This window comes from Calypte anna, chromosome 2 (genome assembly GCF_003957555.1).
Source record: "Calypte anna isolate BGI_N300 chromosome 2, bCalAnn1_v1.p, whole genome shotgun sequence".
In the NCBI taxonomy this organism is placed as follows: Eukaryota; Metazoa; Chordata; class Aves; order Apodiformes; family Trochilidae; genus Calypte; species Calypte anna.
Window position 1 is genome coordinate 131121050 of NC_044245.1, and position 13273 is coordinate 131134322.

The following is a 13273-nucleotide window of genomic DNA, read 5'->3' on the forward strand; positions in this document are numbered from 1 at the left end:
AGCACTGCACAGAACCAGCAGAAGTCAAAGGCTCCTCTTTGATAAACACCACTAAAAGAAAAAAGAGCTGAAGGTTCTGTGACAACTTGCAGAGTTGGACTAGCCCATGATGTCCTGGGGGCACTACATGCTAGCTAAAAGAATACCTCTCTCCATGCACATCTACAGCTATCCCAGGTCTGCAGACTGGTGTTAAGAACTGAATCTAATTTGCATTTGGAAAAAAAAAGAACAAAACAAAATAAACCACAATAAATTCCTTTTTAGCCTTCTAGAAACTTAGATGACTTCCAACTTGTACAGGTTTATCAAGCTTAAATTATTTATGGTTTATAACAAAGCTGAAATAATGGGCTAGAGAAAAGAAGGCTTCTCAAAACAATCATCTATACATCTATTTCAAGGCTACCTCTTCTGCCTAGTCCCACCCAAAGTTAGCCTGAAAAACAGTAAAATCTACACAAAGTTTTATTGCAGTCATACAAGGGATACATCAAGGGTCAAATACAACAAATACTATGATGCAATTTTACATTTATTAAACTACAGTTCAAAGCACAAATTTACACATTCTAAATACACTAAACATCTAATGAAGTCACACTGGTCTCCCACTGACATTTGATATATCTGGGTGAAAGACAATAACTTTACAAGACTTTTCTAACAGGAATCCTTAGTATAAAAACTGTGTACTTGTATGTAAACTGTTGAAGAACCCAAGTGGTGGGTTTCCATCTCCACTAAGTCATCCATTTTGTTGCATATTTAAACGCTCAGGGGTTGAATGAACTTGATTTTAAATTTGGATGTCATTATCTAACCCTCCCACCCCCCAGTGAATTGTAGCTGTAGCTTGTTTTGCCTGGTCCCCATTAACTATTACTTTTTTTTTTTTTCAAGTTTTGAAGAAAATGAATTGAATTCAAGATTGTTCCATTTCTTCCACACTGGAATGTTGACCAGACAAACTACAGACTTGCAACTGCAGGTCTAAATGAAGCGTTACTGCCTGTTTAAGCTGCAGTGGAAAAGCGGTCTTCTGGGCCCAGCTGAATGCAAGAAGGCACAAAGAAGAAATTCTTCATCAATGTGTCTGAAGCAATTCCAGCATCTTGCATCTCATCCCTGCACCAGGAAAAGAGCAGAGTTGTAATAAGATGTTTCCATGTACAATTTCACATCAGAAACCATGCCTGACTATAGAATTGGAGGTCTGCTGCCTCTGGATAGGTTGGCCACAGCCCCAGCAGCTGGAGAATCAGCTGTGCTGGTCCCTGCTGGCAGAAGTGCGGGCCCTGGCTACCTTGGTATTGAACAGCTCATCACCACAACAGCACTACTGCCTTTCCTGACCCTGATGGTGCTAACGTTGTGCACCAGTTGCAATTACTAGCATTAAGAAACCTCAAAAGCTGATGTCATACAGTAAAAAGTTCTTACTCAGCAAGAACTATCACTAAGCTGAGTCCACACTGGGCATTTTGCTTTCCTTTCTCAACCTCACAGCAAAGGAGGCTATTTTACCACAGCTCTGTTCAGACTTAGCAAAGTCATAGAATACTGAAAGAAAAAACCCAAACAACTAAAAAAATACACTCTTGTGCTAAATTGCATCTTCCTGTATTTGTCATGAAATACAGTTTATATTTGGCTCTCAGCATCCACTCTTGAAGGAAGTGAAAACAATCTTGCTGCTATTAAAGAGAATTTTCTTACCAGTCACTGAAAGACATCATGTAGTAAATCAGTGGCCTCTGATAGTCATTAAAGGTAGACTGTTCACCTAAGGTACCAGAACCCATGTTATCAAAGATCAGCCAATCTCCAACGCTCAATTCAGGAAGAAGACAGTTTTCCACAATTTGATCAAGCTCATCACAGGATGGACCCCAAAGGCTGCTTGAGAACAGAGGCTCATCTTCCTTGTATTTCTAGATAGAAATAATCCAGGTAATTCAGGCTTTAGATTATTAAATGAGAAAAATTCAACTTTACATAAGAATAATTCTATAAATAATAATTGCATATTTATGAAATGTTATATATATAAAAATATATGGACAATAAGGATTACCTCTGTGGAAGACAGAAGGACTCACCTTGTGAACCTCTGGGATAGTATTCAGTTTCTCAGACAATTTACTTGCAAAAGAACCATAAACACCATCGTTTATGTAGTATGTAAATACTGGTTCATCATCTTTCCTGGTTTGCGCCACTGGAAGTAAAAAAAGTTGTTTTGTATGAATTTTTTGTCATAAGTAGCCCTTTCACAATCTAACTTAAGTCAACTGCTTTCTGCTGACAAGGGGGTTTTATATATAAATTATATATATATATTTATATATATATATACACACACACACACATATGGGAATGGGATAATTACAAGCAGAGTAATATATACGGAACCAGATTATAAATTCAGTGTTAAGCATGAGGCTTAATAAAATTAATACTTTCAGTAATAATCACTTAATATAAATCCAGTTTCTACTTTATGCTCTGTGTTTTAATGTGTTCTTCTAATATACCTTCTATAAAGTACCTCATACAGGTTTAACTGCTGAGAAGTCAAACCTAGCAGGGAGACAAGAAGTGCCATGTAAATGTAACTAAGAAAGTGAGATACACTGAGAACATATGGTCAGAATCCAAAAGGCAGATTAAAACATAAGCATAAGGGAACGTGTTAAATACATGCTAAGGCAATCTAGTCCGTCCTGATTCAAGTGTGGGATTATTTGTGCTGATTAATAATGTGTAAAAGAAACACAACCCTTACCTCCAGAAGGAAGAAGTTTATCATACTCAGTCTTCTTTGCAATGACATTAACCGCTAGTGTAAATGCAGATGAAACATAGTAACATCCAGGCTCTGCAATCACATTAACCCCAGATTCCTTAGGAAAGTAGACATCCAGCAAGGGCCTGATGACATGATTAACCTGGGAGGAGAAGTCAGATGAAAGACCAATGAAACTCAGCTTGTGTTCATCACACATACTCTCAGCAACAGTCCTAGTAAGCACAGAGTCACAGAATGGTAGGTGTTGGAAGGGACCTCAGAAGATCAGAGTCCAACCCCTGCCCCCAGTGCAGGTCACACAGGAACACATCCAGGTGGGCTGTGGATGTCTCCATTGAAGGAAGCTCCACAACATCCCTGGGCAGCCTGTGCCAGTGCTCTGTCACCCTCTCACAGTGAAAAAGCTTTTCCTTGTTTTACACAGAACCTTCTGTGGTCTAACTTGCACACATTAGCCCTTGTCCTGTCATTCGGCATCACTGAGAAGAGCCTGACACCATCCTCCTGACACTCACCCTTTACATACTTACAAACATTAACAAGGTCACCTCTCAATTTCTTCCAAGCTGAAGAGAACCATCTCCCTTAGCCTTTTCTCATAAGGGAGGTATTTTACTTCCTTAAATCATCTTTGTGGCTCTGTGCTGGACCCTTTCAAGCAGTTCCCAGTCCTTCCTGAACTGAGGAGCCCAGAACTGGACACACTATTCCAGAAGTGGCTTCCCAAGGGCAGAGTGGAGGGGGAGGAGAACCTCTCTCCACCTGCTGACCACCGCCCTTCTAATGCACCCCAGGATGTCATTGGCCTTCTTGGCCACAAGGGCACATTGTTGGCTCATGGTCATCCATCTGTCCATTAGGACCCCCAGGTCCCTTTCCTCTCCACTGCTAACAGGTCAGATCCCAACCTATACTGGTACATGGGGCTGTTCTTTCCCAGATTTAAGACTCTACACTTGCCCTTGTTGTATTTCATTACATTTCTTACCCAACCCTTCAGCCTGCCCAGGTCTCACTGAATGTCAGCACAGCCTTCTGGGGTGTCAGCCACTGCTCAGTTTTGTGTCATCAGCAAATTTGCCTCAGAATCAGAAAATTCCCCTCTGTTCCCTCATCCAGGTCACTGCTGCATACATCCCACTACCAACCCCTGAGGGACTCCATTGGGTACAGGCCTCCAGCTAGACTCTGCCCCATAAGCACACCAAAAGTTTATTCTGTTCCTCTATTCTCCAAATTCCCCCTTCCAGAGGTCCAAAATTTACAGAAGTGTTTAAAAAAAATGGGTCATTTTGCTAAACACTGAAGACTGAGCACCGCAAATCCAAGTACTACACAGTCCTTCCTGCCAGCCAAAGTTCAAGTTGTGGTATACTCATTACTGTACAAGTAATCAGTTTGCCTAGCAAAGCAGAAAATGTAAAATTACATATGAATCCAGAGGAACAAGGAAAGGGGCCTTCCCAGGATCAGTTCTGAATCCTGTCATATCAGAAATGGAATGAATTAATTCATACTGATGCTCAAATCTTAAGCCAGATATTTGCAGGTGAACAAGTATGAGGGACACTAAACAAAGAAAGAACAGCTGTCATTGCTGTTAGTAGCTTTTCACTGAATCACCATCACTGTCCCACATTAAAGGAGTTTTGTCTTTAAAACATTACAGCGTAAACTGTAACGTTATTCTGGTTTATGTGCCACTGCACAACAAAGATGCCATTTAGGCCGAGGCAAAGGCAAAAAGCAAGACCTTCAGTCTGGTTCTAGAGCAGAGTACCAGATGCTTTCACACAGTAGCAGCAGGGTTTATAATCCAAACCATGCTAAGAAATTCTGGCCCAAATCATGCAATAGAGTAACCAGTTGGGCCATAAATCTGCAAAAAACCCTCAATTACTACTATGAAGGTAGCTGAGGATAGTAATTTGATTTCTGACATGTTTAAGTTAACATTCACCAAATATGAACAGAATTAAAGAAAAAATTATCTCCGAGGATTGATTACACTAAGCACAATAAAGAGTTCAAAACCAATTATTGAGATCTTATGAATTATAGTCTAAGTTGGAATTCAGACTGCTTCAGGTAGCAGTGTTGGTTGCACTCTGAAGGTTAAATACTTCAATTTCCCAAATGAAAGTAAGTTTTAAATTTCAATACTTTTCATACCTCTTCCAGCTGAAGTTCTGAACCTGTGAAGCCCCCACCAATATCCAACATGTTCATCTTAAAGCCAAATTCTTCCTAGAATGCATAGGCAGAAAGTACAAAATTATAACTAAAAATATTTTCTGTTGGTCCTTACTGTGTGGCTTGTATATATTTATGCTTTTGAACATAGCGAAGTATGTCTAGCAAGGGAGGTATAACATTATAAAAATGAGTATAGCTCCATTAAATCTAGTAGCAATAGCACTGAGATATCAGAGAATAGCATTGAAATATCAGTTCTGAAGTAGAAGTCCCACAGCAACATCAACTCCTGCCTTGTGGCATTTGTTATATTCAGTCAAGATTTGCTCAATTGGTAGGTGCATTCTGACAAAAAAAATTCAGCAGTTTACATGTATAAATGCAAGTCTTTTGGATACTGCTGAAACAACAGGACTGCTATACTGAATTTAGCACAAAGATCAGCAAGGACTTCAGTTCTGTTGTCCTCCATGTGTTGCCCAGCCCCATATAATACACTAATTGCAGTGGTAAGAGTAGAAAGATTTCTCTAATTAGGTTCAGCAGCTTTTCAATAATAGGAAGACAGATGTTCAGAGCAAGTTATTCTTTGATTTTGTAATACAAGACATACACATAGAACATGTAAGTAAGACTCATAAGAGTCACCTAAAGCATTTGAAAAATCCATTTCTCTTCATCCAAGTTTGGGTATCTCCCTCCACCAATGTGACCTTTATTTCTTATGATGCTTAGTTGCTCATCTCAGAAATCAAATGCATCAAGTTAGTCCTTATATAATGATAAATGCCAACACACAAGTGCTTAATATTTTAACATAACTTAAAAAGGTCAACTGTGCACTTGAAGGACAGATTTGAATTTCAGATTGCCCTTACAGACAGTGAGAAACAAGTAATTTGAAAATAGCATACCAGGTTCTTGCCTGTCAGTGGTACATGATTCATTAACCATTGTCCACAATCAGGGTTATAAAGTTTGTTTTATCTCTGCCACACATCTCACAACAGAGTATTTATTTCGTTACTTACTAGAAGTTCCACTTCCTACATTGATACATTTTAGAAATAACTAGTTGGCTTGTTGGCATGGTTAAAACAGAATGGATCCTCTCTACTGTAGTAATTGCATGTACGTATATATCTACTTACAGCCATGTCAAACACACACCGAGCATCAGATAAAGCATGAATGTATGTCTGCAGGTCCTTGCAAGAGCCTGAAACATGAAATCTGAAAAAAATAAAACCATGGTTAATACACTGAACCATACAGCTTTCAAACCATGCAAATCGCTTCACCATCTAGAACAGGAATGGAAACAGTTCATTCCCAAGGGGCTCAAGACAAGCTTGCATGATAATACAGTAACTGTGCAACAAAGGTCAGGTGACAATTGCCTTCTATTCCATTAGAGCTGTACCCGAGGTCTGTTTTGGTCACAATGCTAAGGACATCCTAAAATATTCTCATCTTTAAAATGTAAGAACAGATTTACTGAACCTTCCAGTCTCTGGACTATCAAAGTGGTTAAAATTTGTTCTGAAGTGGGTGCCAATAGTGACACAGTACCTACAGTCTCCCTTCTTGCTGCTGCCTTGCCTGGACACCCTTTCTCCTGGCCCATCCACTTTTCTTCTCAAAGCCAGGGCTGTACTGTACACACTCCCTGTTCTCTCCCCTATTTGTAAGGGTGAGGTGTCCCAGTGCCACCCAGTTCCAAAGCCTCTTTACTCCAGGCCAAGTCTCAGTTTCAAAGCAAGACAGAACAGGCTGATGAGGAGGTCATTAGAGGCAGAGAAGTACTGATGCCTCCCCACAGAATTTAAATAGTGCCATAACATTGGCAGTAACCAAGTGCTAACATAAGCACCAGCACTCCCATGGGCTTCCTAAAGACCAGTCTGGTCTTCTGGTTTTAGATAGAAGATACCCATCTAACTCTCTAAGTCTGCATTCTTCCTTAAAGAATGCCATTTTGAGGAAAGGGTCAGTTTCAAATTTACTTGCATGAATCCACATGTGGATTTTTAATTTTAAAATAAAGGAGTAGTGTGATTTCTGTTGGTTAGTTTAGACACTAGAGGTGCATTTTCTTAATGTCATCTAATTTTTAAGTAAGTTTGTAATTTGTAATGATTACACTATGTTTATTCTATAATCTCAAGCTAATTTTAAAAATATTTACACAAAAACAATTGTTTTAAATCCCCAAAACCAGCCTTCCACTTTAAATGCTATTTTTACTGTCTTGATGACCCACCATCTTTTGTTCTGTTGGTTCCTTAAAACTTCTGTGAGTATGCAATACATAAGTAACTGACAGTAGACAGAACAAAGACTTTTAAAGCATTTTTCCTCCATATAGCAGAATCTTGATGTCAGACTTCAAATTACAATACCACAGATCACTTGGAAGCATTAGGATTCATTCCTGCTACCTCCAAGTCAAAGCCCCATTACTATTTTGTCTTTATATGATAAAAAGATGGCACAGGACCCAACTCTTAGAAAATCCAACTCCACGTTCATCTTTTTCCAAGTCTGTTCAAGCTATCCCCTGCTATACTAGCACTTATCTGTTATGCTGTTCATTGGAAAAAACACAAATCAAGTTACCATGGAGGTTCAAGAGTACAGCAAGAAAATAGATGTTTTTAAACTGTTTTCATGCTGACTGAAGAATTTCTGATAGCCTCTTTAAAGTTGCTTTTATGTCTGTAATAGTTACTTTGTTTCATACTTGGTTTACTAGATATCAACACTGCTTGAAAGCAGAAACTCGTGATCCAAAAGTTGTTTGGGGTTTTTTGTTTGACTGGTTTGGTTTTGTTGCTGGTTTTTGCTTTTTTTTTTAAAACCCCTGTAAAGCAGTGCCGAAGGTGGAAAAAATTTATTGTATTCTAAGTCTTGAGTACATCATACAAACATCTCAACCAGCAGAGAACAATAAAGTTACTCACTTAACACCAACTACTTGGACTCCCAACTCCTTAGCACATTCCATGAGATGCCTACAGTTCTTCAGGGTGGTGCCAAACTTCATATTCATCTCCTCATCAGCAGTGATGTCTTCTGTGGCAATGTGCAGTAAGAGCCTAAGAGAAGGGGAAGATGATTGGGGCAGTTGGTTTACATCATCAGCACATGTGAAGCCTGAAGACTGTCAGAAGTGTGTTGATTATGTTGTCAGAACTCCAGCTCCATCGATGGATGAGTCAAGTGAACCTAATAAAAACAAGCCTGTACGGAGAAAAAACTAGCAATTAGGGGCTAAAACATGGAGCCAACAAGGACAAGGGATTTCGAAAGGCAGCAACTAAGACTCTTTTGTAGCACCAAGAGTCTGTTGAGTGCTGTAATAAAAGGGAATGTTACCTTCTAATACAGTATGCTTCCTCAGAATATTAAGACTGCAATATGCTTTTCCCATCTCTGTCCTCCTTTTTAGACAAGAGGAGAGCATGGAGAATCACATGTCAGGTTTGGTTAAACTCAGCATCTGGACAATACCAGGCTGACAGACTGAAAGCAGGTGCTGGCCACATCCCTCCATCCCCCCTCCTCACAGAGCACATCGACCAGGGATGGGGTAAGGGTGTCCATTCCCTGCCCCTTCCTCCAGGGCCCTGGCAGAGCAGGGAGCCCATGGGTACCATCTCTATCACTCTTATGCAGTGAGACAGCTTCCTCCTGCTGGTCAAAGCCTCATTTTGGACAGGTTTGGCAAACTGCAGGGCCAGTGTTGACAGTTTGCTCCATTAAGGTAACACTTAATGGCAGAGGCACATTCACACAAAAACCTCTAGAGGTATAACCCCAAAACTCAAATTCAACCTGATGTCCTCTAAGAAAGTCACTGGCTGCCACCTCCTCCTCCCTCTTCCACAATAAATATCAATTAATTAATCATGTAGTAAACTGAACAGAAGTTGTGCTGTAACATCCCCACAGACAGCAAAGATCACATTACAGTTAACCAAAATGGAGAGCAGAAACAAGTGATAAAAGCAGTGCACTCAGAGAGAACTAGTTAAAGACAAGAACCAAGCAAACCTAGCACAGCCACTAAAACATGCCTTGGTCTAACAGCCACACTGACGTTTTAGACCTTTGGATGGTCCCTTTCCAAATACCTCACAAAGAGTTAAAAATATATTTTATAAAGGGGAAAAAAAACATTTAAAACCTTAACTTCTCACTTTCATTGCCCAGAAATTGTTAATTGTAATTCATACCACTTCTTTCATCTTGTGAAAGTGTTACTAGCCTTTCATTTCCTCTTCCTCCACTAGAACAGGCACTTCTGCTCAATTAATTTGTAGTCAAACATTTTACAAAGCATTTGGGAAGCATATTGCAGAGAACAACTCTTACAAGTTAAAGTCTTTAAAATACAAGAAATTTTCAAAAATCCATCTGTAACCTCACACTAATATTAGACAAAGATGTTTTCTTCAAGACAACATCCAATATTAAATTTTATTGATGAATTGTCATGGCAGCATCATAACTTAGGCAAGATATTTTTCTACTGCAAATCACTGAAAGTGGAATTCCAATTTCTAGAAACCTAGTAGGGTGGTTCTTCCTGGATGCCAGCCAGGCCATAGAGGATGATGTGTGCTTACATTTTTATTTATTTAAAAGAACAACTGTGCCTCTACTAGACCTCTTAGTAGATCAGCAGTTAAATTTGGATTTTTCCAAAGTTATTAATAAGAGATGAAGGATTTAAGCATTTGTGACACTTCTTTCTCTACAAGAATTGGCTATCATTCATGTAACTAAGACTTCCAGAGGCACAAACAGCAGAGACTGAATTTAATAAAGAAATTTACAAGGATTTTTAGAAAATGAGAAGAATTACAGCTTTCTAAACAGCTGTAATAAGGATTTCCTTAGCCAAAGTGTTATTAGCTTCATCTAGAAGTGGACAACCTAGCTATAACAACCACACATGAGAAAAAATAAGGCTATATAAAGGCTTTGGCTTTCTGAAACTAAGCCCAGGGAGAGAAAGAAGAAAACTCAATAGTTGTTTGCAATTAAATTGTAATAAAAAAAACACAAGCAGTAAAATCATTACCCAGTGGGGGTGATAGAAATCAGGTTTCTAGAAAATTTAAAAAGCAAATACAGCTCATCTGCAGAAATTAAGTTTCTTGTCCTCAATAAACAGAGCTTTTTCAAATATTGGACTGCAGGAGGAGTTTATATTGTTCTTCATGTTGTGACAGACAATACCTAAGAGCCTGTTAAGACTCAAGGACATAAATAAACAAAAAACCTAACAAAACACTAAAACCACCAGTGACGACTGGTAAAGCACTGATGACTCAAGAGACAGCTTTAGCATTGCTAAGGTTTTCAAATGCATGGAGTATGTCAAGGCTAACATTTTACACACAAGGTTTTTCATAACAGATAACGTTCTTTGCACAAGAACTCTCCAGTACACAAAGCACTGACAGGTTTCCTTGAGGATGAAGTGTAATCACTAGAAACAGCAGTATTAACTCTCAGGACAATCTAAAAAAGAAAAATCCCAGGGTGGGATTAGCAGCCTTCAGATACTGAACTCAAACTTCCCAATTGTGAAATTATGGCCATAGATTTGGGAGAAGACAATGCTTTACTGAAGACTGTCTAGAACCAAGGGCTTAAGTAAAAGATGTCTAGAATTCACCCTTTTAGTGTGCTATGATGACATTTGTGGGAAGCTGTCTCATTCATCACTGAAAAGCATTCACTTAGGCTCTGTTATTTCTCAAAAGGGTATAGCCCACAGCCAGAGTGTTCATCTGTGAGGGATGTGACACTTAGGGACACAAGCACTTATCAGTCCACAAGAGACCACAATACATTATCAGCAATTAAATTCCTGTATTTAACAACCAGAACCATCAGCTTTGATCAGTTCTCTACAGAAAGCATCTGGGCCAATACGAAGTGACCGAAACAGAACTGGCACCAAATTTTTCACTTCCCAGGGGGAAATATCTGCAGGCATACTTAAGACATGCAGAGCATACCCAAACCCTAGATGGGACCTGGTGTACATGCTCATTTAGTGGCTGTCTCAGCCCTGACTTCAGTTGAAGCCACTAATTCAAACACAATACCCTGAAAGAAACCACTGAAGACACAACAGATGAGGAGGAAGGTGTAGATGCAGATGGTAAGATGAGACTTCTGAAGTTTAATCACTGAAACCTTTACTTGAAAATTGCTCTATTGAAATGAAAAAGATGACTTCTCCCCAAACTTACTATCATAAAGACCAAAAAAAGCTACTTTCAAAAGAAGCAGAAAAGAACAGATACAAGTGAATCTTATTTTAAAAGCCATGTACATTTGCTTACAACTCAAACAATCCAGAAAACAGATAAAACTAAATAACCATCACATAAAAATCAAAGCTAGTATTTTGACACTTACTTAGCATTTGGATGGTTACGTGCAATTTTCTTCAGCTCAATATCATTGTCACAAATCATGATGTTTATCCCAGCTTTTGCTGCATACTTGATCTGAGAAGCTTGCTTGCAAGGATTTGTATATATGATGTTTTCAGGAGAAATGCCCAGGTCTTGAACCAATACCATTTCAGACTGAAAAAGAGGGAGCATACCAGAATTTGATAGATCCAGTGCACTGGACTTTTTTAATTACATATGCTCTAGTACTGGACTATATAGTCAAATACACCAAAGAGAAAACTATCCACTGCTATCAGGGTAAAAGTATAGATTTGCAGCAGGACACAGGAGTTCACTATTTAAATTATATTGTATTAAACCATGGCACTTAACACCAAGGAGCTGATTTTAAAACAGCAGACAGATGGAAGAAAATACAGGGCACAGAAAACAAAAACTTACTTTACTGGAACATGCAAATCCAACACCAAGGGTTCCCAGAATTTCGAGTACACCAGGAGTAGAATTGCATCTTACAGGATAAAATGGTTTTATTGGTGCCATCACATTCTGCCATTGTATGTTCTTCTTCACAAGCTTTCCAAGATCACCAACATAAAATGCTCTTTTTCCAGTCTAAAACCAAAGCAAATCACACACACACAAAAAAGGAAAAACAAGAAAATAAAAATGTCTGAAACTGGATTTGTCAAAATATAAATAACTCATTAAACAAAGTCTTAAAGAATTATGCACTTTTTGCATCCTGCTATTAACTTTTAGTTTTGACCTTGAGCAATCCTCTTTTACTGTCATCTAGCAATCTGAACCAATTAAAAAAAAAACCCCAAGGGAATACCTACCACTTCAGATATATTATGAATGCTATTTACACAATATTCGGAGATTCTTGAACCAGAGACACTAAAAAGCCAAATGTTGAGTTCACCTAAAAATACAGAATTAGTTACAAATCTCTTCCAACTTTTTATTCTCAGAAGTCTGCAACTTTTTGGAGGAAGAAATTTCACTGGGACAAAAGCTTCCACAGTTCCAACATAATTTATAGTTTCTTATAGAAGGAATAAAATCTATTGCATTACCATTATTTTGACATCTAGCCAAAATCTCATTTTATTGAAAAATTCTTCGGTATTCAGGAAATAAAGTTTGAGACTGTTCTCCACAGCCTGTGAAGTATGAAGTTCAAACTTAATGTGTCAAGGTTGCAGAGTCAAGTATATAACCTTCAAGAAAATGCACAGCCATTTTTCTGGAAACTATTTCCAGTCACCCTGGTGCATCTGTTACCACAAACTCTCTCAATATCAGGGTCATGGTGTGGATGTAGTAGATCAAAATCCAAACAGATCATTCTATATTCGTTTATAATGTGCACTCAGTAAAATTCCAGTAAAAGAAAAAGTATATAAATTAAAAACTTTGACAGAATATACGATCAATATGAATTAAGATTGTACATCAACTGTTAGTTCCAGCACTTTACTCTTGCAGATATGAAAACCATGTTGTGGCTTATTGTACACAATGTCTATTTCTGTTTAAAAAACACAAATAGAAATTCCATCGGGTGGAAGCATACTGACCCCCTGTATGGGTCACCAGCAGGAATGGGATCTGGAGCTTTAGATCCATGGCACAGGCCTCTACCCCTTGAGCTAAAGGAGTAAATGAAAGCAGCAGGAGGCAGCTATCCTCTGTGAGCCAGTCAGTGGTTGGAGACATGACATGTTGCCAGTAGTTTACCTATTTATTTGCTAGACAGAAAAAGAATATTAGGAATCACAATTTGGGAATCCTACACCTGAGTTCAGAAGGCCAT

The 13273-nt window shown here is 38.6% G+C and overlaps 1 protein-coding gene across 4 annotated transcripts in view; it reads right to left on the reverse strand.

The window, feature by feature from the left end:
* Nucleotides 1-452: 452 nt before the first annotated feature.
* The window catches only part of AZIN1 (antizyme inhibitor 1), a 28632-nt gene continuing 15811 nt past the window's right edge, over nt 453-13273 (reverse strand). For 2 of the 4 annotated variants that reach the window (XM_030444222.1, XM_008502673.2), the window contains exons 4-12: nt 11893-12066; nt 11450-11622; nt 7972-8106; nt 6160-6241; nt 4985-5059; nt 2789-2951; nt 2103-2221; nt 1720-1934; nt 453-1128 (exon numbers count right to left, since the gene is read on the reverse strand). In XM_030444222.1, the coding sequence (XP_030300082.1) occupies nt 1017-1128; nt 1720-1934; nt 2103-2221; nt 2789-2951; nt 4985-5059; nt 6160-6241; nt 7972-8106; nt 11450-11622; nt 11893-12066 (1248 nt within the window). In that variant the 3' untranslated portion in view covers nt 453-1016. Of the gene's footprint in view, nt 1129-1719; nt 1935-2102; nt 2222-2788; nt 2952-4984; nt 5060-6159; nt 6242-7971; nt 8252-11449; nt 11623-11892; nt 12067-13037; nt 13209-13273 lie in introns of all 4 variants that reach the window. The other 2 variants (XM_030444223.1, XM_030444224.1) reach the window with 2 other exon arrangements.